This window comes from Magallana gigas, chromosome 1 (assembly GCF_963853765.1).
Source record: "Magallana gigas chromosome 1, xbMagGiga1.1, whole genome shotgun sequence".
Lineage (NCBI taxonomy): Eukaryota > Metazoa > Mollusca > Bivalvia > Ostreida > Ostreidae > Magallana > Magallana gigas.
Genome location: NC_088853.1, coordinates 26,821,052 through 26,846,481, shown reverse-complemented (window position 1 = coordinate 26,846,481; position 25,430 = coordinate 26,821,052). Strand labels below are relative to the sequence as shown.

The following is a 25,430-nucleotide window of genomic DNA, read 5'->3' as shown; positions in this document are numbered from 1 at the left end:
ATGATTCATTCCTATACCTTTTAATATTTCTAATTTGTTTCATTAAATGATATTCAGAAGCTTAGAGAGAGAGAGAGAGAGAGAGAGAGAGAGAGAGAGAGAGAGAGAGAGAGAGATGCCTTAAAACAACTTATCAGCGACATCACATAGCAAAGTATATACGCAAGTTTTTGAAAGAGAAAGAATGAAAGAGAGAGATATGATGATGATGATGATGATGATGATGATGAAGGGGATATTCTAACAACAATTTTCTTTCTATCGATTTGAGATATTGTTAAAATGAAACGATTGAATACAATTGGTTACCAGTTTCTAATATATAATAAGAATTGTTTTAATATGTATAGCATGAATTTGGACGTCGTAATTTGACAAAATTAACTTGCAACATAAAGATGATTATACTGTAAACGTATTAAAAAACTGTCTTTAGTCCTTTGGCTGTGTATTATATTTTGCGTTTTTGTCTGAAAACGGCGTCTGCAAAATCAAGTACATTGCCAAATGTTAAATACTAGTATGTAAGTAGATAAAAAGGTAAATTCAGAAATGCGCTAAATCAAATCCATGCTAACTTGTTGAAAAATTATATTCCGCCAAATATTGTACACCCTAAATATAGTACGTTTACAGTTTTTAAGGAGACATTCCAACCACACGATTTTTTTATTTTGATATGAAATATTGTAAAAATGAATCAAATACGATGTGCGTGCGTGTGAAAGGAAAAGAAAGAGGGTATTATGTTTGATTTAAGGTAATACACAGGTAAAACCTCTTTACATTCATTCATTTTATCAAACTACGACGTCTAAATTCATGATATACATATTAAAACAATTCTTATTATATGTTAGAAACTGGTAACCAACCAGTATGCTCTAAATAACATTGTATTCGATCGTTTCAGTTTTACAATAATTCAAATCGATAGAAAGAAAATTGTTGTTAGAATGTCCCCTTCAGTAGCATCATCATATCTCTATCTCTCTCTCTTTCTTTCTCTCTCTCTCTCCCAATCTTGCGTATACATGTATATTTTGCTATGTGATGTTGCTGATAAGTTTTAAGGCATCTCTCTCTCTCTTTCTCTCTCTCCCTCTAAACACCTAAAATATTTTTTAATGAAACAAATTAGAAACATTAAAAAGTATAGGAATGTACATCACTTATTTACATAATTATATAATTTTTTGCAAATTTCGGATAATCGGCTTACAAATATACAGCAGCAATCTGAAACATACAAGTAGTTATATTTAATAGTTCAAAAATTTATTTTTACTTTTATGTAGTCAAAATTGATATTAGTTTTGTTTAAATTCCGTTTCGTTTGGTTTGGTTTGGTTTCGATTGGTCTCGTTTTGTTTCGTTCAATTTCGTTTCGTTTCGCTTCGATTTTGTTTTGCACTTTACAGGCGCCCGACTTAAACGGACTGACCCCACGACCAGATTTCCAAGTAGTTCCAGATACATGTACATGTGTAATAGCAATCGTCAAATATCTAGGTTTATGAGCATGTCCTTTCGTGTTAAGTTTTGGTCTACAAAAATGATAATTTACGTATTTTTGATAACTTGTTATGTATTTTTTCAGAGCGAGACAGGTTCTCTATGTTTATTACAAATTTTGTGGTAAACGAGTGCGTAGCACGACATAAGTTGTCATTAAAAGTGGCTTAAAGGTCGCTTAAAGACAGTATTTAAGCTACCTTTAAGCTATCTTTTAGGAGAACCTAGAGAGGGTTATTCATCTTGTGGGTGATCAAGAAATGTCAGGCATAAAATCTACTTGAAAGAATTTTTTATCACGAAGTTTCTTTGAACTGCTCATACACATAAACCTGTTTAACAGATAACAGTTTAATTGCACCTCATATGGAACTGGAATTTAAAAGAATATATGTTATTTTGTAAGAAGTTTGAAAAAAAAAATAAGTCGCACTAAAATGCAACGCATGTCTTAAATTTTGGGTAATGTCTACATTGTCATTTAAGGTAGTTTTAAGCAACATGGCAAATTTACAACCATATCATATTTGACGCTTAAATTTGTCTAACAAAAATGGCAGTTACACGTATTAGTCATGGCGTGTGATTTTTGAATATTTTGTATTTGTATTTAATTTTGTTAGCGACATGAAAAGCGCTCTTTTACCTCGCAACTAAACAATGAGAAATACGTCCTGGCTAACTTGTAATGGCTTTGCCTTTCGTGAAGAAAAAGAAACGGTAGAATTTTGAATTGAAATTTAAAACGAAAGTGTAGAGAAAGTCAAATCTGGAAGCATAAATCATTAACAAGGTTGTTTTTAAGAGGCCTGCAACACGATTTTACAAAAAAAAATGATTAAGGAATGTTTACAGTTACAAGTAAAAAAATCCTACATGTGAAAACAGAAAATTGTACCCCAAGGCGCTCAAATTAAGGACATTCAAAAATTTGATTGGTCTTCCGCATTATAAACGATTGTTGTTTACCAGGCGTGAACTCGTGCGACGTTTTATAACCTTACTCACTTGATCGATGAAAACATTCGAATGAAAAATTTTATCAACCGATATGTTAAAGAGCTTTTACATGTATAATCAATGCATTAGCATCGGATTTGGGTGGAGAAGGGAGGCCCCCCCCCCACTTTTTCTGGCAAAGTCAGACATAGCCGTATTCAAAATCTTTTTCCTTTTTTGCGTGTCAAGATTTCTGATAACGTCTACCCCCCCCCCCCCCCCACCCCATCCCTTTCAATGAGCCACAGACTGCAATGTATTGACAGGCATATCAGGCCCATCCTTTATTTTCATCTTTATTCAAAATCAACATTAACAAATGGCTACAAATCAAGATGATTTTCCGCTGTAATTTTTTAGCTCACCTGAGCTGAAAGCTCAAGTGAGCTATTCTGATCACATTTTGTCCGTCGTCCGTCTGTCCGTAAACTTTTCACATTTTGAACTTCTTCTCTAAAACCACTTAACCAAATTCATTTTTATGAAAAGATGAATATAAATTGCAGAAATGAGAGAAAAATTTTCATTGCCAGCGGATAAAACCTCAAACTGGTAAAAAAAGAGGTGCATTTTAAAAAATCTTCTCAAGAACAACTGAGGCAAATTCAACGTGATTTAGCATAAATAATCCTTATGGAAAGGAAAATATAAATTGCAAAAATTATGGGCTAATTCTGTTTCAAATCTGAGTTAATACAAAAAAAATAAGAAAGAAAAGGCGTGTTTTAAGCAATTTATAGCATCCATGAGTCTTAGTAAAATGGGTAGGCATGACCGGGCCAGGGCAAAACAAAAGATTGACAGTATTTAATCTGCCAATCTCATTAAAATTTCAAGATATTTACTGACCAGTATATTTGTATTTGCTGTAAATATTGCTGCAAAATAATGCGTAATTGGAATTGACGATTGCTTTAACCCATTTTACCAAGACTCGTATTCCATAATTCTTAAACGAGGTTCTTTGTTTAAAGCAGTCATGACACTATATGATAAACGGATCGATCTGACAATGATGAATTTGTTTGTTGTGCAACAGTTCGTGTACGAAGGGAATCTTTGAAACATGCAAAATACATTGGTGCCGATTTTGTGAAGTAAATTGAGGCTAAATATTTCAATGTGTTGACAGTTTTCACATATGACGGTGGTGTTAGCTTGTTGTGATTTTCGTTTCGTTTTCATTTATGCTTTGCGTTCACCTGGGAACTGTCGCTTGTATTTCCTGATTTTTACGTATCAAATCAAACAGAGACTTCGGTAGATCAAACAGTTTACTGTATACCTGCGCAAACTAAGCAACATCTGATGTATTAAGAAAGAACTAAAATGCAATTCATTCAGGCTATCGGTAATTCGGTATCATCTTTTGCGTAATGGTAGAATAATGCAATATGTTTTGTTGAGATGCTCGGCATTTTCTCGAGTTTATTCAGTTTAAATAGAGTTTATTATCGCTGACGGAAATATGTAGGTATATACATTAATTTCATAAATGATTCATTTTGAAAAATAAATCGTGTTTTATTGTTTACAATTTCTATTTACTTACCATATTTGAGTGTTAAGCTTCGAATTATAAGCAAGATACAGGGATTTGCTCACAATTCTATGTTTGTACACAGATCTGAGGCCATCCAATTTTCTCCATTTTAAATGCTGAATAGGAAATCTTAAGCTGAATGTAATAAACTCATGTGAACAAAAACTGACTCAAACCTAGCAAAATATTGAGCTCATCTTGCTTATAATTCTACGATTGACGCTGACATTTTGGTTGATCATTAGAAATTCTATATGAACTAGAGTATGTTAAATAATTTTACACAAAAACATTGAAAAATGATATGCTGTATATAACTACTCTCTGGGGCTCCCTCTTTATACAATGAATAATGTGAAATATAAGTAAATAAAAACGACATCGTTAAAACAGTTTCCATAGTTCTGACACATTTCTGTTGCGGGGACAAAAGAATTATCGCTATTCCTAAGAAAATATTACAACGGAAAATTATCCTGGTTTGTAGCCATTTCTTATTTTTGAATAAAAATGAAAAAAATGGGAGGGCCATAGTAAATTAGAGTGATGTGCCTGTCAATACGGTAGCATTGATTTTTATAGCTCTTTAACATGTCACGTGACAACATTTTTCATTCCAGTGTATTCATCAATCAAGTGTGAGTAAAGTTATAAAAGTCACGAGTTTACGCGAGGTAAACAACAGTCATTTAATTATAATGGAGAAGACAAATTAAATTGTTGAATATTTTTAATTTGAGAAATTGAGCGCATTTAGGAGCAATTTTCTTCTTCACATATATACATGTAGGATTTTTTTCTCATAAAATACAATAACTATATTGATTTAAAAACACTAAACAAAGATACATTTAAACGATAGTTTTATAAAGATAACATGAGGAAGGGATCGTGAGAAATGATTGAGAACGTAAATGTTAAAGCTGCATAGTCCGATTTCTTTTTGGTATGACAGTATCAAATAATTTTCCATACAAAACGATTACCTCAGAAAGTTTGACACGTTCGCCTGTTTACTGTAGCAGAAACAAAATTGCTATTTATCCAGTATATAGAATTTTATTTTATTATCTTACGACTTGAAAAAAAAATTAAAACCACTGGATAAAATTGTTTAGATAAATTTTAAGAGAGAAACAAGTTACAGCACCTCAGTGGGATTGACTTTACTGAGAACAGTAATTAGTTCACATGTACCTAATACACAACCAGACACGTAGCATCAGGGGGGGGGGGGGCAGCTGGGGGTGGGGGGGGGGGGGGGGCAAAGGGGCCCTTTACAAATAAAAATTGAATTAACGTGGATTCCCCCCCCCCCCCACTTATATAGAACAATGTAAAAAATTGAATTGAAAATAAGGAAAAAATCAGTGAAATTGAACGTTAAAGGTATACCCCCCCCCCCCCCCCCCTCCCGATTAGGATTCTTTGTTGTTGTTTTTTTTTTGTTTTTTTTTTTGCTTGTCAAGATTTTTTTTTGGATCAGTCTCCCCCCCCCCCCCCCCCCCCCCCACTTTCAAAAAACGATCCTACGTGCCTGACACCGTCCCAATAAGTTATCAAGCATTCTTTCTTTTAAACACATAACTAGTACACATGTACCTTATACACAACGTCCCAATTATTTGTCAAGCATTCTTTCTTTCAAACACTTATGATAAATATTCCTTTTAAGTGCATTTTTTTTTTAAAATCAAATTCAATTTACTAACAAACAGAGAAAAGCGTCGAGAGAAGATAATATTTTCAAGTGAAGCCTCGGAAGTAAACGATGAACAATGCAGGAGAGAGGGGTCAAGCGGTTCTCTTTTCTAAACATTTCCATGATGTATTTTGTTGGGGGTTTGCCAAAAAAGAATTTCTTTTATTTACTTTGAAAATATCAAACTTTAAAGAAGACCGATTCTGCTAGAGTAAACAGGCGAACGTGTCAAACTTTAGGAGAAAATTGGTTTGTGTGGAAAATTATTTGATACTGTCATACCAAATAGAAATCGGACTATGCAGCTTTAACATTCACGTTCTCAATCATTTCTCACGATCCCTTCCTCATGTTATCTATATAAAACTATCGTTTAAATGTATCTTTGTTTAGTGTTTTTAAATCAAAATATTATACTTATAAAAAATGAAAGGTGTTGAAAGAGGAAATATTTTTAATGAAGCCTCGGGAGTAAACACCGGACAGTGATGTTATCTTGGAGAGAACAAATGATGATAGTAAATGTCCGTTTAATTTGTGTTTTCATCATTTTTAGCGGAGATTTTTTTTCCTCACGGCTTCTTTCGTCTTTCAAATGTTGTTTTTCAAAGCAGTTTTTCGTGTGGAGTTTGATAATTACAAACATATGTTGACTTCTACGTTAAATACATGAGAGTGGGCGAAGTAGGAACAAAATTGCCATTCATCCTGTATCTAAAATTTTATTTTATTATCTTAGGACTTGAAATTTTTTTTAAAAATTTAAACCACTGGATAAAATTGTTATACATATCTTAAGAGAGAAACAAGTTACAAGTACCTCCGTGGGATTGACTTTACTGAGAACAGTAATTAGTACACATGTACCTTATACACAACCAGGCACGTAGCATCAGGGGGGCTGAGAAGGATGGGCAGGGGGGCCTGGCCCCCCCCCCCCCCGCCCCACTTTATTGCGCAGCAAAGATTTTTCTGAAATTTGTATATGGAGTTGCCCCCCCCCCCCTCCCAAAAAAAAAACCACTTTTATAGGACAATGTAAAAAATTGAATTGAAAATAAGGAAATTATCAGTGAAATTGAAGTTGAAAGTATACTAACACCCCCCCCCCCCCACCCCCGATTCGGATTCTTTGTTTTTTTGTTTTGCTTGTCAAGATGTTTTTGGATGAGTCTGCCCCCCACTTTCAAAAACGATCCTACGTGTCTGACACCGTCCCAATAAGTTATCAAGCATTCTTTCTTTTAAACACATAACTAGTATACATGTACCTAATACACAACGTCCCAATTATTTGTCAAGCATTCTTTCTTTCAAACCCTTATGATAAATATTCCTTTTAAGTGCATTTTTTTTTAAAGAATCAAATTCAATTTACTAACAAACACAGAAAAGCGTCGAGAGTAGATAGTATTTTCAAGTGAACCCTCGGAAGTAAACGATAAACAATGCAGGTTTTAGCGGAAATTTCTTCTCATACAGTTGTTTCCGTCTGTTCGATGTAGATAAACATGTAATAACACGTCCTTAGTGTTCTGTTTTATGAAGTTTAATAATTTTGCACTTGAAATGACTCCTGATACATTTACACGTAGGTTTTCAAATTACTAAGCGTAGTAGGAATCAAAAGAATGTTATTATCAATTAAATACAAATAATGAAATTCATATCTTGTCTAGTTAATTATGATTTGTGCATATTGTTCATTAACGTACCCGCACTTAGATATCGATAAAAATCTAACGTTCAATAAATGTGCTGAATAAATGTCTTCGCTGATTTTTCAATCATTAATTCATAGTAACTGTTAGTTGTTTTAATAGAGAGAGAGAGAGAGAGAGAGAGAGAGAGAGAGAATCTGCTTCAGTCATAATTAGAAAATATACGAAATAACGATTTGTGACAGAACTGTTTAAAAATTTATATTTCAAACGTCTATTACATGTAAATAAAAAGCATATTACTGTTCTACGAATGTTGTCATTTAGAACAAACAAAATGCATCAAAACATAGTTCATACTCTCATAACACAAATTAAAAGTTACATTATTTCACCGTTAATTACTAACAGCAGTGCGTATTTTCCTCTTTTAATCACTATATAAACACAGTCTCAATTATTTGCCAAGATTCTTTAAGCAAGACATTAAATCAAATCCGTTTAAGTGGGGTTTTTTTGGCTTGGTAATAAAATCATCCGGGGGGGATTGGGGGTGGAAAGGGGGGGGGGGGGGTAGGACAGAGCATATCTTTTATATATATCTTTATATTTAATAAGCAGTTAAAAATTCTATCATTATTAAATTTGGCGATTTGGTTCCATCTTCTGACATGTATTTTACAAGGGAATTAATAACAGTACATATACATAATTCCAGTACGTAAGATTAACGCAGTTATCGCCCTTAGACGGAAGGTGGCGCTATCGTCGACCGCCATTACGGTGCTGACAGTCTACATTCGATTGATACGATGCCGTACGAAAAAGGAGGTGGGAGACATTGTGTTGTCTTCAACTGTACCTATAATCAGAGAAAGTTGTATAGATGGAAGATGGAGGAATGCTCTGATCACGGGAAAAGACACGAAGATTGTCCTTGCCAAGCGCCTTTCAGGATGTTTTGCATTCCTGCGCAAGTAGATACCAGATTGCGATGGCTCAAAGCTATCAATAGAAAGGATTATCAACCTGGAAAAAAGGACCAAGTATATCTATTATGTCGCAATTTATCAGTTATCGTCTTTTAATTTTTAAATTGATTTTATTAATTTCATATCTGAATGACATCGTCGATGATAACAGCTGAATATGCAATATATGCTGACCATATATATCTACACATGTACATGTATACACATGTATAAATACCACATGTGTTCTTTTATTATATATGTAGACGTATAAGGTATTCATTAACATACATGTTTATGTATAAATATGATATATGACTGTGCATCTTCACAGTTTTCATCAGGGTTAATTATAATTTTATCTTTTAATGCTAACAGGTCTGTTCAATTCATTTCCTTGATGGGTGTCCAACCAAACTGAACCCTGACCCACAATTACATATGGGATATCACAAAGAGGTTAGGGTGCAAAAAATTACATGTTTGTCATAAATTTTAGTTTGAATTTTGTTTAATCTACTTTCAGAATGAGATACTTGCAGTTAATGTGATTCACATATTACTATGACTATTATTAGAATAGTTTAGTATTTTCAAACTGTCAAATTAAATAGCAGTTTGAACTTACATGAAGCTATTTTGAGTGGTCATACTTTCACCAGTGATTGCCTGCTGGCGGGTACAATGACTGTGTGGGACATGATTGAAGTTAACTATGGATGCAGGATCATCCTCGGGTATGTAAAAACACAATATATGTTCAGATATGTATGATATATTACTATGTATGATTTTTAAATAGATAAAGCAAGGTAGGAGAAAACTGGTAAGGGACGTGTCTAATCAGGAGGATGAGCAGGAGCAGGATGAAGAAAGTGGCCTTATATGCATAGGAGGAGATGAAGCAGAAGCCACAGACATGGAAATCAATACTCCCTCAGCAGCAACAGCTTCTACCCAGACACCACCTGTTATTGTTCATCAGTGTGGGGTGGCTTGTGTTACCTATCGACCAAAATCAGATGCAACAACTCAAACAATTGATTCATTGCATGACCACTTATATTGTCTACAATTAACATCTAATACTGTAGGTACTCAAACAACACGTGAACTTTCATCTTTCAAAATTTTGACAGAGAAAGATTCAGTGTTTTATACAGGGTTGTCACTGACAGTATACTCTACTTTAGTAGATATAATGAGGGTACATGGCAATGAATTACCTTATTTATTGCCCATCGATGAACAAGTTTTGTTAACGTTAGTTAGATTACGTTTATGGTTACAGTTCCAAGACTTGGGGAAAAGATTCGGAATTTCCCATCAGCTTGCTAGTAGAATTTTTAATTCATGGATAAATATCCTAGCTGTTCAGTTGAAAGATTTGATAATGTGGTTGCCAAAGGACACAATTCAAAGATCTCTACCAACTTCTTTTAGGAACACATATCCTAAAACTACATGTATCATCGATTGTACAGAAGTGTACCTTCAGAGGCCATTGTCCCTGAAAGCCAGGACTGCAACTTACAGCAGTTACAAGTCGCACAACACATTAAAATTTCTTGTTTGTATTGCACCAAATGGTTACATCATGTTTTTGTCAAAGTGTTATGGGGGCAGAGCAAGTGATAGGTTTATCACTAAAAAATCAGGGTTTTACAACTATTTGAATCCAAATGATGAAGTTAAGGCTGACAGGGGATTCACAATAGGTGAAGAACTATTCAGTTTACATGTTGGGCTTAACATTCCTTCATTTTTACGAGGTAGAAAGCAGCTTAGTGAAAAAGAAGTTATCCAATCGCGTAGAATAGCATCAGTGCGCATTCATGTTGAAAGGGCAATTCGTAGAATGAAATCTTACAGAATTTTGAACAGCATTATCTCAATAAAGTCAGTCAAAAAAATGAACAAAGTAGTGAAGGTAGTGGGTGCTCTTTGTAATTTGAGACCTCAGCTTATTAAAGATTAGAGGTGCTCATGCATAGTGTAGAATTTTTACATTGTACTTTTTTGCTACTTCATTGCTCTTTTCTGAAGATAACAAGAAATTATGTACAAGTGTAAAGACTGTTTATTTTTGTTTTCACAAAGTTGAACACAATTTTTCATACTTCTCACTGAAAACAAATCTGCCTTGTGAAAAATCATCAACAATTCTAACAAGTAGATGATTGAAATAAAATGCTCTGATTCTTGGTAAAATATTGGAAACAAAAGTTTCGTTATATTGTACATCAATGCACACTGAATCCCCATTTTTTGCAAACCATGTAAAATATTTGCACATTGATTTTCTTGTACAGAAAAGTTGCATTTGTATTTGTGTATAATATCCATTTCTGCCCGACTTATTAACAGTGATAGTATCATTTTCTTTACAAATGTCATAACTTTTGTTGTTTAAAAGTTCATCAATTGATTTTACTGGACATTTTATTTCTAAAAGCATATCATCATCAATTGTGCCATCAGGACTTGCAGACAGAAAAGGTTCATCTTTATTTATAACAGTACCACAATTTTTAACTTCCAAATCAAATTTCTTTTCAAAGATTTCTTTGGCTATTGGTTCTGATACTTTTCCATGTTGTGTTGCATTGTTGCCCTTAAATCTAGGATATAAATGGTTTGTAACAAAATTTTGTGGATTTGCTTTGCTTGTTTTTGGTACTTTGTTAGCCACAGATGCTGGAATTCTAACCTTGCGACTATCAAACCACAAGTCAGAATTTTGTTCCGTAGTATTGAGACAGACTTCATCAATTTTGTTTTCAGACAGATGAACATATTTTCTTTAAAAATCTCTACAAGGCTGACACTGAATATCAGCAATATTGATTGGATTTGAATAATCAAGCTCATGATTCCCATGATGCACATCTTTTGGGTTACTTGTTTTTCCTGCAGATGTGCTTAACTGACAGGGCTCAGATAACAAAATCTTATTTATAATTGTGCCCTTGCACTGAAAAATTTTTGAAAGGCATGATGAATGTGAATACTCAACCAATTCATTGTGTGATTCTAATTTCTTAAATCTAAATTCTTTTTGAGGTTTACATCTCACAATAATGTTATCTGTATTTATCGGTTTGTTTTTATTTGGCCGTGAAAAATCAATTTCTTTGAGCTCCGCCTGATGGTCAACTGCAGAGGATGTTGCTCCCTTGCCCCAAGACACTGGGAAATCTGTAACAGATTTTCCTGCGAATCCTTGATTCCATGCCATGACAACAGCATATCCAATGGCTGAAATATGGCTGCATCCTCTTCCTAAACCTGCTGGGCATGTGCAACTAGCATTCTCAATCTTGTAGCTATCTTCTCCATCGGATGCAATTAAAATCCATGCATGATAATCTGCACGTCCGACTCCAGGCTGGGATGGAGATACTTTTGCTTTCAGGAAAACATTTTGTCCAACATTTATACTTTGAATATCTCCTAGCCACCTGGAGTTGACATAATTTTGTCCCCAAAGAGATCTAAATGACTTCATTTCTTTACCATCATAAGCTTTTGAAAATATCAAATAGTCTACTAAATCTTCATATAAAATATGAGGCCAGCTTTTCAGATCATTTGTTTTCCAACCTGGGTCAGATTCATTTGGTGGATCTGCAATTTTTAAATATTGTTATTTATTTCAATTTTGTTCATTATGCATAACTTTTTGGCGAAAGGAAAACTAACAATTAAAAGCAACTTATTATGAGGAGTTGCTGGTTGAAAAAATACAAAAACATTGATAACTAAATTTTTAATGCATGCACAAATTTTGAACTGCATAAGAAATTGGAGATCCACCAGCATTCTCTTCAGATTATCACACTTCACATTACGGGATTTGATTGTTTGTATAAACCATCCAATTATATACTCAAATTCTCGACTCAATGCGTAACTTTCATTCAAGTCAGAGAACTGAGGGATGTAAATAAAACAAATTTACGTTAAATGTGCGAGGTGGGCGGGTACGGATCCAAGTTTTACTGTGTAATAAACAAAATTACAAACACAGAAAGACCAAAAACAAACAGAACGTGAATTAAATGAGGTTTAAATATATATTTACAATTCTTTTTATCCATCACAATGATGTTCCACACACAAAACGAGACAAAGTCGACGTAGTAAATATGACACTTGTTTACCGTTGTCAGCACCGTAATGGCGGTAAATCACGTGATCGTAATATGGCGCCGCCCATAAATTAGGTCAGAGAATTAAGTATATTGAATCAGTGTATTCAACGAGAGGAATTGTTTTATATTACAACATTTAAAAGACGGAAATAAACCGAAACAAGCACGCAAAAAACATTGTTGTTATATGAAGTTAAAGATATGCTCTGCCCCCCTCCCCCTGCACCCTAAACCACCTACCCCCTTTTTTGCTTTTTGGTGGGTTTTTTTTTTTACTTGTCAACATACTCTAGGTATCGTTTAATGTGACCTTAAACAGATAAGTAAGGTTAACATTATGATAGTACTAATGCAGACACAGACCGAGTAACGTATGTGTGCAGTAATTCGACTACATCAACAACCTTTCATACATAAACATGTGTATAGTATATCATATTATTATATTAGACTATGTTGCGTTAACATTTTCAAATGAAGAAAAAAATCTCATAAAGGGCTACTTGTTTTAAAAAAGATTGACAGCTAGTATTTTAACATCGTACTAAGCTCTTAATATTTCTTGTTTGTTTTACGTCTCGTCACGAGATCATTCATTGAGTCTGCGCCTTCACTACGCCACACACACACACCCCCTCTACTTAAACTTACACAGCCTGTCTACATATGACTTCTCAGACGAAGGAATACTTCATATTTGCTTTGTTATTTCTGTTAGGCATACAAATCTATACTCCTAAGGTTATATAGTTTGACCAGATCGACAACAAAATGATGTCCCTGTCCGGAAACTCTGTATATCCCCACGATGTCCTCGCTGTGTTGTTCTGTCTGCTGACAATATCCCAGGCGTACGGTGAGTCCACTTTATGTACTTTTCAAAAAATCATTGATATTTCCAAATGAGGTTGTTTTGGGTTACTTTACAAGGAATGAACCAAACCATTAATTGGTAATGTAAACGAATATAATGAAAAAAAATAAATAAAGGTATTTTATTGAATTTCCCAAACAATATTGATAAAATATCAAAAGCAATACTACATTCTTAAACCAATCTCCAAACTCAAAAAGTATTTACATATTAACTTCAAATATTTTAAAGGCTATATGCTTAACGTACTTCAAATAAACACATTAAAACGGAGATATCAAGTTTCTAATGTCACTTGATGCCGGGAAAAGGCCAATGGTTCGGTAGTGAGGAACAATGACCAGTAAGGGTTCTTAATCGTGCTGGCACCTACCATGATTCATGACTTAATGCTGCAACTTTTATATTTTATATTTAAGTACTTTCCCTCTTGTACTACAGTTGAATTATGTACAGACTTGCTAGAAATTTTTTAAAGCGTTTAATCAACGGCATTTCCTTTCGTGTATGTGTACGATAGTACACGTTTTCCGGGGGGTTTTCCGGGGGGGGGGGGTCCTTTTTTCAGTCTTTAACATTATGCTGCCTTATCTTCTACGCACTGTTTAAACTATTCATTCTTAAGACACTAATAGTTTATTATATAAAACTATAGATATATACACAGTATACACAATTTATATTAAAACAAACCCATGTAGCATTAATATATTCATAGGAATTTCTTTTTTTCAAACTTCAATGTTATTCTATCAGATATTAAATTTATATTCGCAATATTTATAATAATAATTACTAAGGTTCTTTTATCGATTGAACTACATTTGAATTGTATATATTTATAGGTTTTGCTAGACAACAATTGAAACTTTCGAATGTTTCGAATGTTGTTAGAACATGTGTATTTATCTTCACAGTTAATGTCGCCCTCTACAAACCAGCATACGTACAATACCAATTCCAACCAGGTAACGACAGATATGACGCCAGTAACGCTGTAGACGGACTTAAACAGACCTGAGTATGGGTGGAGGTCAATGTGCTGTATCATATAGCAGACAAACCGCCACCTGGTGGGTGAATCTGACCACTATCCACAGCATCCGCAACATCACCATCTACTTCAGGACGGACAAACAACCAAAGGGTATAGTCGCATTTACTACTAGTTCTCGTTATTGATAAAGTTCTGTTAAACGTATATTCGGTTGTTGTGATTATTTATAATGAGACAGTTTAGGGGACTTGTCCCGTATATATCATCAGAATCCAAAACAATATTACATGTTTGTCCGTGTTAATGTATTTATCAGTATATTCTATGATAAACAGCGAAAAGGCACCGCAACTCCTATCAACTTACGGGCAAGAATTAAAGATAACCGTCACAGTAAAAAATATCCAACTTTTTACACGTCTTTGACTTGGAAAGGGGACGTGCGCACTTTAATAATTTTTAAGTCAAATCGTTAAATAGTTATAAAAAATCGTTTAATAGCAACATTTAAAACGGGAATTTTGTAAAAAAAAATTTTTTTTTTTAAATAAATTAGTAAACAAATTAAACCAAACTCATTGTTGCATGAAGTATTAAAACAATTACAGATCTAGAGACTAATCGTGTCTTGTATCGTACCATTAGCCCAGCTTCGCGGTCGGTGTTGGCACGATAAAGAAATCTTCAGTAGAATCGGTGTCGTAGCTAGACCAGAAACGGAGTGCATGCTTAAAATGACAGGGGGTATGGGGCCGCCTTGAGGCCCCCAGTGGGTCCAGGGCCTGTTGGGGGCCAAGAAGGCGAAGGCCCCGGAAGCTCATGGATTCTGACGATTTTTAACACAATAAATCATCGCAGAAATTGAAAGGAATGCTCACTATTTAAGCATATTTATAGGCAGTTAAAATTGTTTTGGTTATTGTTTAGGCATGAAATAAAATCACAAAACTAATTAAAAGCTATAAGGAGGAAAAACTTTTGACGTTTGTTTTTGCCCCACCCAAGCTTTAATTCTTAAGTTCATTTTCACCTAGATTATGGTAAAAGCTGTGATATTCTATGAGGGAAATTTAAAATGATGTGTTAAACTAAACTCAAATGCAGAATAAATCTTTGCCTTATTAGGTACATGCATTGTGTACTGAGAATGACCCACTTACAACGGCAAAAGAATCGGACATTTCTTCCCCGGCCATTGTACTTTATATACGTAACCGGAAATTGATGGGTGCGTTGTAATATGAGAAATAAGTGTAGGCACAAAGCTTCCGGATAATGTAGGAGGGGGTGGCGGAAACACGTTGATGGAATAACTAAGTATGGACCTTAATACTTGAATTCTTTTTTAATTTGTTTGTCTTTATTTTTATACCGAGTTTCTTCTTTTTTTCCCCCAAATGATGTGCATGATTAGGCATATAAGCATACATGGTAGCTACGCCACAGAGTAGAATAATGCGTTTCAATTTAAGTCGACAATAATATTTTCGTGAATTTTGCATGCATACGTTCAGGTATTCACTAACGCTGCTTAGGTTTAGATGACAACACGCTTTAAACCAGACAGAGTTGTCAAGGAAACCTCTTCTACAGTAGGTGGTAGGGGCATCAAATGATTTTGTTTTGTATTATTGGCATGACTACACTAACAAAGAAAAAACAGATTATCATTTAATTAGTATTATGAATCATGTAGTCTTTTATTTTTCATCTATTTTGAATACGTAAACAGACCACATGTTGACCGAATTGCAGTGACCCATTTCTAGCAAAGCGAGCATTATGCATTAGGTATAGCAACGTATAAGTAAATAATACCATGCCACTTGAAGACGATAAAGTATTAACATTTCAGTTGTATGATTGTACTGCTTTGGCTCAAGTTTAAGTTCCCACAGTCAGCCAATGTTAACATTGTTTACACTCGTGATATCTAGGTCAGTCCTTGAACTTACAGTAGCTGTGCGTGTACTAGTTTAATTTTTTGTCATTTGACAATATGGTAGTGAAGAATGACATTTTTACACGATGAAGTATGAGCTTAATCCATTTTGCAAACATTTCATCAGTCTTTCAAACTGAATTATAATGCTCATAGAATACTAGGGGTCTAGAACAAAATAGTGCCTGACTGCTTGTGAAAATTTTATTTATGCATTGTCTCTCGTAGGTTTCGTTTCCACGACATTTTGATATATTTTTAATTAGAATACACATATACTAGAAAAAATAATCTTACCGGGACCAAGCTACGTTCAGATCACAGTAAGAATTCATCCAATTTACTTTCAATGTAGCAGCCGCAAAGCGGATCTGCTTCAGCGTTGATTTTTATACATTACAAACCCTTTTGAACAAACATCTAGTTAATCCACAAAATATCCTTCGAATGGGTTAAACCAACACTGACCAAGGCATTTTGTTAATATACATGTTTAAAATTGCCTGCCAATTTGTTGGAAATTGCACTCGGAATGTCTCGGATTTTATCATTAACACGACAACCGTACACAGCAAATTTTCAAACGTGATGTTGAAAGTGGCGGTGATTTCATTGGTGAAATGGGATTATAAAAGAGCAACATTGTAGGTATTTGAGACCAATCATATGAAAATTTAGGCATTATACAACACATATTTTTTTTCATTTGCTACGAAGCAAGTATAGGGGACGAATTCTTTTGTTAAACCGGGTCCGTGGGACATCTGTCATTTTAAAGATAGAACATGCTATCTAACACATATACCTTAAAGAAGGGCAATGGAAATCAATAAAAAAAAGGTGGAATAAATTCAAGATTTTTTCATTGACTCTTGTTTTTACAGAAGTTCACAAGAACAATTTATTTTCTTACGGGGATTTATAATGGGAAATGTTTACATGTCCATTCGGAAGTACCCTGGACAATTAGCACAATTTTTCAATGATATGATCCATAGGGCTCAGCTGCTGGGACAAAACTGTACTTAGCCAATACTTGCGATGCAATATAGGATACATATCATGATAAATTGTAACTCAATGTAAACATGAAAAATGGTTTTTTTTTTTCACTTTTCAATATGGTACCGCATGTCTAACATAATTTCATTATATTTAAAATGGGCATTGCACAATTTACAAATTACTGTGGTCATTTCTGTGATATGTACATTATTTTTGCCATAAACAGGTAATCTGAAAGTTTTCCACACTCTAGATTACCTTCATAACAGTTTTGACAACGTAACGTAGTCTTCTGTTATCTTTATACTTTTATATTAAGCGTACAGACTAAAAATACCCTATATATGAAGCTCCAACATTTTTGGAAAATTTTAAAAATGTTAACTCAGGTATTTTTGCACTACTGGTTAGTGTATTAATCCAAAGATTAGCCAAATAATACCCTAGGTATAATAGTAAACTATTTTGTTCATAGCGTGTAGATGTTGATTTCGCTATTGTGACATCACAATGTCGCACGTGCCAAATTTTCCTTATTTAGTAAGGCCTATAACAGAATTTATAACAGGGTCACGTGACAGCAATCGACCAATCATGTGCTATGGAAAAATACGATATTATTGTAAAATTCTCTATGTGAGCACACATGAATGTTGTTTAATAAAAAAATAGGAAAACAAAAGCTGTGCTGGTGTGTTTCAAATTACATGACTGTGTATTTCAATGTTCTTTTCAGATTTTCGTCTAAAGAGTTCCTTTCATCTTTTTTTTTTTACTTGTAGAGACATGTTTCTAGAGTTTCTGGTACACACTGATGAAAATGTTAACGTGTATTCATGGGAAAAGGTTAATGAAGATAACTGACAGGTGATAATCTTGTTTTATTAAGTCATGATTAAATTAAAAATAATAGATTTTCCAATGAACCATCAATTTCTCAGCAATTTTTCTTTTCTCGTGCATTTGGGGATCACCTTTTGCTTCTCGTTGAAGCTTATTGATGGCTGTTTGCACCTTTGCCAGAGCTGCTTCATAACTATTTTTAAAGCTCTTGTCTGAAGGATGATTCAAGTGAAGGGTTTTGAATATCTTCAACTGCTGCACAAGTTCACATTCACCAAGTAAGCTCTTCACTAGGTCTATTGTTGACACACTGGGATCTTAAAAAAATCAATCTAATATTGACAAATCAAACAAAAATAACTGCATAATCAGTAATATTTGCAAATATATTTCCTTATATGAACCTATGGAATAGCGAAAACGTTGAATTCTGTATGAACTTTTTCGGGAGCTAAACATAAAATCTCGGTAATTTTAATAGTTCTGAACGATTTGTCTTTTTCAAACATAAATATAGGTAATAAACAGCAATGTTAAAAAGATGGGATATGAAGTTGGTTGGTACGTGATCGAATCTGCTGAAAAGCCCTTTGGGCTTCCTAGGATTTAATCACGTGACCAACAAACTTCATATCCTGGTGAACTTTTTAAAATTGCTGTTTATTTCAAGCTCAATTATTTTTGTGTGGAATTTATCTAAAGAAGTCCTGTTGTGTAGAGGTGGGGAACTTATAATTAAGCAGCTCTAGTTAATACCAACCTTTAGTAACTATTCTTGATGATATACTAGTCTCTGTAGATTTTGTGATACTCTGAAACAAAAGGAACATAATAAAAGACACTTGAAAACACAAACTTCAGAGAGTACCGTTATTCATAGGAGAGGGCGTTTTGAGTTTCCAGACCTTGTGCCCGATCCTTTTGTATATATCATCTTTACAATAAAATATGTTCAAACCACTGTTATTTTTATATAAAAAGAAAAATATAATAAATATTGTATATTGCTTGTCATTTATATATAAAGAATTTATTGATTTATATTTTTAGAAACTGTTTGGCTGTCATCAGTACCTTCTCAGCTCTAATCGAGTTTCTCTGTGACACTTCATGCCGTACATGCATCCCCCTCACATGGATATGTCTGCTTTCTTTATTCTGGGAATGATTTTCTAGTCATTGAATTGAGCCCTTATTTCAGGAACAAGATTCCTGTTAATTATACCAGGCAAGTAAAATACAAGGCATACTATATTTTAATTACCTAGAAAATTAAAGATTAAGAGAGCTGGATGGTCATGGCTATTTTTAGACTACCAGTATATAAATATCTATCAGAAGAAGAGCTCTTTATAAAGGACAAAGGAAAATATTCAAATTTTAGAGCTTAATTATGCAGAATTTTTCTCTATTAAATAATGGTATATAGCTAAACAATTGGAATAATATTACGATTGATTTTCCAGGCAATGGATTTGGTATTGCATTGTTGGCTACATTGGCAACATCAATATTCTCTTCAGTCTCGGACATCTGCTGAACTACTGTGTAATCCCTGTCCAGGTAAGTTTTCCAATTCTCTTTTGACTGATGCTTTAATATGAAAAATATATGGTAATGAAAACAATTATTTTTTTATTATCTTGACTTTGTTTCACTTTCATATTCATAACAGCATGTTGCAATATCTTACCTACTTATCTAATTAAATGATCTAAATGTCCTTCATGGTATTGATTTACATGGCCTGTTTTCTAAACAAAAAATCTTATGTTATACCCGAAATGCTTTTGCAATACTATTTTTGAAATATATGTAAATTGAATATTCATATGCATTGTATATACCTTAATAAATGAAGATTAAATCTCATTAAAGTAAGTACTCACTCTTGGTCTCTTAGTTTTGGCAACATTCTGAGTCTCCTCATCTGTGTCCTCCAAGACAACATCCTCATTAAACACTTGTGGCAGATGTGAATCACTGGTTGTGAAGTCAGCCATTTCCTCCTAAACATTTTTTTTTATTAAAAATGCAAAATTTTTTATCACAAATAAATGAGATCATTTGATACTTACACAGAAAATAGGTTATAGCATAATTTAATTGAACTCAGGGGTGTGCAATTACAAAAATTGGCTACTAGCCCAGGGGCTACTGGCAGTAGCAAAGTTACTAGCCCAAAGTTAAAACTTACTAGCCCAGCATTTTCTTCATATCAGTTGAATTAAAACTGTAAACAATGTCAAATACATTATAATGCAAACAATATATATAGTAACTGTTATTTTATTTTTAATCAATTTGTTTTTCAGTAGTTTCTGTGGGACAGGTTTCACTCATTATCATTTTGTGGCCACCCACATGTCTTTTGTGGCCATCTAACCAAAAAGCTATGCATTTATCTGGAGAAAAACTTTTCAGATTTGGACCTTCAATCATATTGAATAATTGTGCCTGTAAGTTAACCTGTGTCAGTTTGCACCTTAATCTGCCTTTTAAAATTTTCATTTGAGAAAAAACCCTCTCACACTGTGCAGTGCTTGCACTCAGAGTTAACATAATTTTCACTAATTTTAAAATTGTTTCAACTCTAGAGGGACAGGTTGCAACAATATGACAATAAGCTTCATATAATTCTAAATTGTTTAGACTGTTCATAATTGTTTTGAAGGAAGGAAATTCATTCAAATTTTTTTTCTCTTTCCTCAGCAGAGAATAAAGAAGAAAAATGGTCAGCAAGTGTTTCAATTCCATATGTGCTGAGTTCTTCTCTGTTGGTTGGCCATTTCATGAAGTCAAAAACTGTAAACTCCTTCAGAGGGCTCTCATTAAAGACAGCAAATCTGTTTGAATTAAGATATATTGGAGTTAAATAAGATTCAAAAATTCTTATAGCACTGACAACATGGTCACATTATTACATTATATATTTATAAACTGAAAATAACTCTGATCATACTTGATTTTATTCATATAGGTACTAGTAGCTCAAAACCATTTGATTTAATTTCATTTATGATTTAGATTATTTGTAATTTAAGTTACATTTAGGATGCCAATTAAAAAATGCAACACAAACCTTTTTTCTATGTAATCTACAACACTGGAAATCATTTCTCTGGTTGTCACATCTACAGAAAAATCAACAGGGTTACAAATCCCAATAAGCTTTATGTCACCAAATTGTTTCTCATGAGGATCATATAACTCAAGAAATTCCTTCATGTTGGGTCCTGGGTGAGTTTTCAAAGCCAGAAGTTTCAAAAGGGAAGCCTCTACTTCAGGTGCTACCTCTACAACTAGCAGATTCTCAGTTTGGAAGAACTAAATAAAAATAAAACTCTTTTAGTTTTACTGTTTATCTAAGAAGTATTGATAATTCAAAGTATAACTCAATCTTAAAAAAAAAAGATTTTATTTTATCAGTTGTTTCATTTAGACAGTGACTTAAATGATTATGAAGTTATTGAAGTAAAATGACATTATCAATTTTTCAAAGAGAATAACCTTAGATAAATTTGCTAATATATCCAAAATATCTAGCAACAAGAACATGGTCTTCAACATGTTAGCATTTTTCAAGTTATTCAAGTAATTCTTTGCAGCTCCTGCATATATATCCGTTCTTGTGGCTGCTTCACTCAGATGCATCACTATAACACCAAGATTGGATTTCAAAGCAAGCAGACCCTTTGATTGACTGGCAAGCCATCTCACCTACACAAAGAAAAAAGTATTAATATGAATGACTGTGTTACTGCTAGAATCAGCCAGTCTCTCAGTTTGATAGGGAATGTTTTATTGCTTTAAAGGCTTTTTATAAGAACAAATAGACATTATGATTACCTCCTTCACATCTGGAATGTTAGCCAAATCTGTGTCAATGATATTTGCAACAGCTTTAATTTCTCTCCTTCTTTTTGGAGAACCATGGTAGTATTTGTATATACCTTTCACATTGGTTTCCAATGTATTTACAGTTTTTACATGTTTAATGGCATCCATAATAGCTAACTGCAATTTGTGTGCAATGCACCATACAGGAATAAGATGGGGATACTCTTTAAGTAGCTGTCCAGATACACCATTTTTTTCCCTTGCATTACAGCAGCACCGTCAAAATTGCAACACACAATAGAGGGACCTGGTTGATCTGGTTTGAGAGATTCTCTGGTTAACCCAACAGTAGCAAGAGCATCAAAAATTCCCTTCAAGACACCATCAGCATGAGAGTGTTCCAACTCTTCAATACTAGCTAATATTGTCAATGGGTGGCCAGTTGGTTGTAAATCATTTTCCTGCTCCTTAGTGCTGGCATCAGTAGATCCATCAACCAAAATACTGATATATGGACTTTGTAATATGTCTTTTATGAGCTCTTTCTTAAAAGACCCATAAATACTTTGTATAAAGTCAACACATTTGAATCTGTTAACATGATTTTCCCCCAAATCAACACCAAGTTTACTTACGAGCTCACAATCAATTTCAAAGTCTGTGAATGGCTTACCACGTTTGGCAATTTTATAGGCAATGGTAAATAAGTGTTTAAGTTTCTCGTGCTGCTTCTCATTTAGTTTTAATAGAGAATTAACTATGGGTCTAGTGTTCGTATTATTATCATTTAAACTGGATGCACTAACATTTGAATTTTCAGAAATATGTCTTTTGTAATACATGGTACAATTTAGGTGTTGTTCGCTCTTTTCATGGCTCTTCATGCTTTCAACTCAGAAATGAGAGCAACCGTCAAAAAAGTTATGACTCTTTCCAGGTCCTTTTGCAATATCAGAATACTTTTTACAGTATTTGCAATACATAAGACTTACAGCTTCGTCGAAATACAACCATGGCCACGTCGTTTCCCACTGTGGTAAATAATTCCGGGCTCTTTTTGTTTTATCATATTTCATGTTTTTTTAGACACCGTGTCTTCAACATTGGCATCAGTTAAATGTGTTTTATCGACATTACGATCAGTAGTATCCAACTGCTGATTATTGTCGTCATCAAGACGATCAAACGATCGTTTACGCTTGCTTATCGTCAGGTACTTTTCCATGTTTGAAACAAAGCGTCATTGTCATGCGGACCAGCGATTAGTATGCACAAATGCACATACATTAAAGCGAATGAGAGATCTTGATTTTGCATAACAGTTAAGTCGTACATAAAATCAGTCGACGCTATAATGACACTTACGGAGGGGAACGGGACGTTTCGCCCCTATTGACGTTTCGCGCTGAGACGTTTCGCTCCTAAAGACCTTTCGCGCTGAGGCTCACCATGCTGATATCAATTTACTGTTACCACATAATTAATAGGCGCGAAACATCTCGGGGCGAAACGTCTCAGCGCGAAAGGTCTTTAGGGGCGAACCGTCCCGCACTCCTTACGGAGGTCCGATTTCGTTTATCATCGTCATTATTTACTAGCCCGACGGGCTACCACTGTGAGGATTTCTGCTAGCCCGACCTCTAAAATCGGTAGCCCCGGGCGTCGGGCGATGGTAATTGCTCACCCCTGACTGAAAGCGATTATTATTTCAAACTTTTGTCTTGAAAGTATTTGTTGAAATAAAATTAAATACAATTAATTTTATGAATTTATAAGGAGAATACACTATACAAACTGCAATTTATGTATGTATAGCATTCTCCAAAGGGGGAGAGGTATACTGTTTTACCCTTGTGTGTCTGTCTGTCTATAACACATTTTTGTCACATTTTTCTCAGCTTCTATTAATCACAGATGCTTCAAATTTTAACACACTTTTTGTTTAGGTATGTCATGTATTGGGAGACAGTTTTTAACAAATTCGATATAAACTTCCTATGAAATGTTTACATTGCTTATTTTATAAATTCACAGGAACGCTGGGGTATCACAAGTGAGCATTGGTTAACAGATATTCATTTATATCTATTATATATTTCTAATGTACTCACTCTTGGTCTCTTTGTTTTGACAGTATTTGAACTCTCATTTGTGTCCTCTAAGACAGCTTTGTCCTCTAAGACACCAACTTCAGGAACCTTGTACATGAAAATATATAACTGCTTGTAAAGTCAGCCATTTCTTCTTTTAGTATATAAAATTAAGAAAGAATCACTTTTTTAGCAATGAAAAATGTAACAATAAAATTTAAACAAGTGATAAGAGCATCTTTTTAATACGAAAATCATTTATATATCACATTAATACAATTATGAGATTTGATAGTAATTAGATATGTCAATCTTTAATTTATTTATATTGGTAGAATTTATTGTAGGTATACCAGACTTTAATTGTCCAAATTTATCATTGCAGAAAATGAGAGCTGTTCTCTGCTACTTGCTATCTGAAGTGATAAGGTAAAAAATACAGCGGAGTATAAAATTAATAATTTTAAATAAAGTAGAAAAACTACATCTTTTAACAAGTATAAACCAGGATGGCTTTGGTTAAGGACAGATTCAATTGCATATCATTTAATTTACCTGTTTAGCAGGTTAAGGCGAGTCTTCGTGAAGGACTTGCAGAATTCCCATATTTACAGTGGCTTGATTGTTGGAATCTACAGTCATTGAAAAAGAAATCTTTATTTAAAAAGAAAATACTTTTTATATTTTTTAACAAAAATTTGAATCTTTGTTTAAAAAAAGATTTTAGACAGCACTGAATTCATACATCTGGGTGGATAGATGAATGAGCACTTGTTTTTTTTTTATCATAAACCCTCTTTTTGATTCTTTTGATTGGAAGATGTAAATGTCCTGCTGCATAGTCGGCTCTACATCTTTCCCATGCAGATGTGATGTACGTTTGCTCTTTCTGCAGATCAGAAGATCGAAAGTGATGGAGTTCAGGACCTTCTAGTCTTGTGCACGGTTCGTCAACACATCAAGGAGCTCAACATCTTCTCTATTTTTGACCGCAAAATGCCCACACCAGCCAACATGAAATCTGCTATTCTTTCTAAATGTGCCTGAAACAGCAGTGGGTTCTTCTGTATGAATTCCGCTTTAAATATTGAGTTGCTGCTTTTACCCAAAAGCTTTGCCTGATGACTGATGACAGAGTCTTGTTTCTTAATGGTATCATGCTTTGAGTTGATCTTTTGTTGAATGGTACACCTAAGCACTGCATTATCCACTACATATAGCTAGTCTGTTTGTTGTTTGTAGGGAGATGCGTCTTAGATCACCGAAACTTCTTTCCTCTTGTTCAGGGATTTCG

The 25,430-nt window shown here is 33.9% G+C and overlaps 3 protein-coding genes across 27 annotated transcripts in view; 1 reads left to right on the top strand and 2 right to left on the bottom strand.

The window, feature by feature from the left end:
• Positions 1 to 25,430, bottom strand: part of LOC105317843 (uncharacterized) — a 62,115-nt gene that overhangs the window by 20,462 nt on the left and 16,223 nt on the right. The gene's annotated exons all lie outside the window — the stretch shown is intronic.
• Positions 13,156 to 25,426, top strand: LOC105337019 (uncharacterized). Of its 22 annotated transcripts, none has more exons than XR_010707375.1 (11): positions 13,157 to 13,401; positions 14,337 to 14,566; positions 18,146 to 18,230; positions 18,357 to 18,484; positions 19,257 to 19,434; positions 19,673 to 19,769; positions 24,081 to 24,099; positions 24,181 to 24,271; positions 24,484 to 24,565; positions 25,032 to 25,288; positions 25,379 to 25,426. XR_010707375.1 is itself a non-coding variant. In XM_066065173.1 (9 exons), exons 3-7 carry the CDS (start codon positions 18,178 to 18,180, stop codon positions 24,526 to 24,528), a joined length of 267 nt encoding a protein of 88 aa, XP_065921245.1. In that variant the 5' UTR covers positions 13,158 to 13,401; positions 14,337 to 14,566; positions 18,146 to 18,177; the 3' UTR covers positions 24,529 to 24,565; positions 25,032 to 25,288; positions 25,379 to 25,426. The 22 variants fall into 22 exon arrangements, 2 of the variants coding, with proteins under 2 accessions (XP_065921245.1, XP_065921243.1); XR_010707380.1 differs by having other exon boundaries at positions 24,181 to 24,276; positions 24,522 to 24,565; XR_010707377.1 differs by lacking the exon at positions 24,081 to 24,099 and having other exon boundaries at positions 24,522 to 24,565.
• LOC136269821 (zinc finger protein 862-like) lies at positions 20,665 to 22,214 on the bottom strand. Its single transcript, XM_066065164.1, has 4 exons — positions 22,056 to 22,214; positions 21,717 to 21,926; positions 21,289 to 21,533; positions 20,665 to 21,052 (listed from the first exon to the last, which is right to left on the bottom strand). Exons 1-4 carry the CDS (start codon positions 22,212 to 22,214, stop codon positions 20,890 to 20,892), a joined length of 777 nt encoding a protein of 258 aa, XP_065921236.1. The 3' UTR covers positions 20,665 to 20,889.

Bases quoted from the DNA above. Each gene is read 5' to 3' on its own strand.
- LOC105337019 (XM_066065171.1), top strand. From the start codon at position 18,178: ATGAAAATGTTAACGTGTATTCATGGGAAAAGGTTAATGAAGATAACT. The intron at 18,231-19,672 runs GTGATAATCTTG...TTGATTTTCCAG, and splicing joins TTAATGAAGATAACTGACAG to GCAATGGATTTGGTATTGCA.
- LOC136269821 (XM_066065164.1), bottom strand. From the start codon at position 22,214: ATGGATGCCATTAAACATGTAAAAACTGTAAATACATTGGAAACCAAT. The intron at 21,534-21,716 runs GTTATTCTCTTT...ATTTTTATTTAG, and splicing joins TATTAGCAAATTTATCTAAG to TTCTTCCAAACTGAGAATCT. The intron at 21,053-21,288 runs GTTTGTGTTGCA...TAATTCAAACAG, and splicing joins GTAGATTACATAGAAAAAAG to ATTTGCTGTCTTTAATGAGA.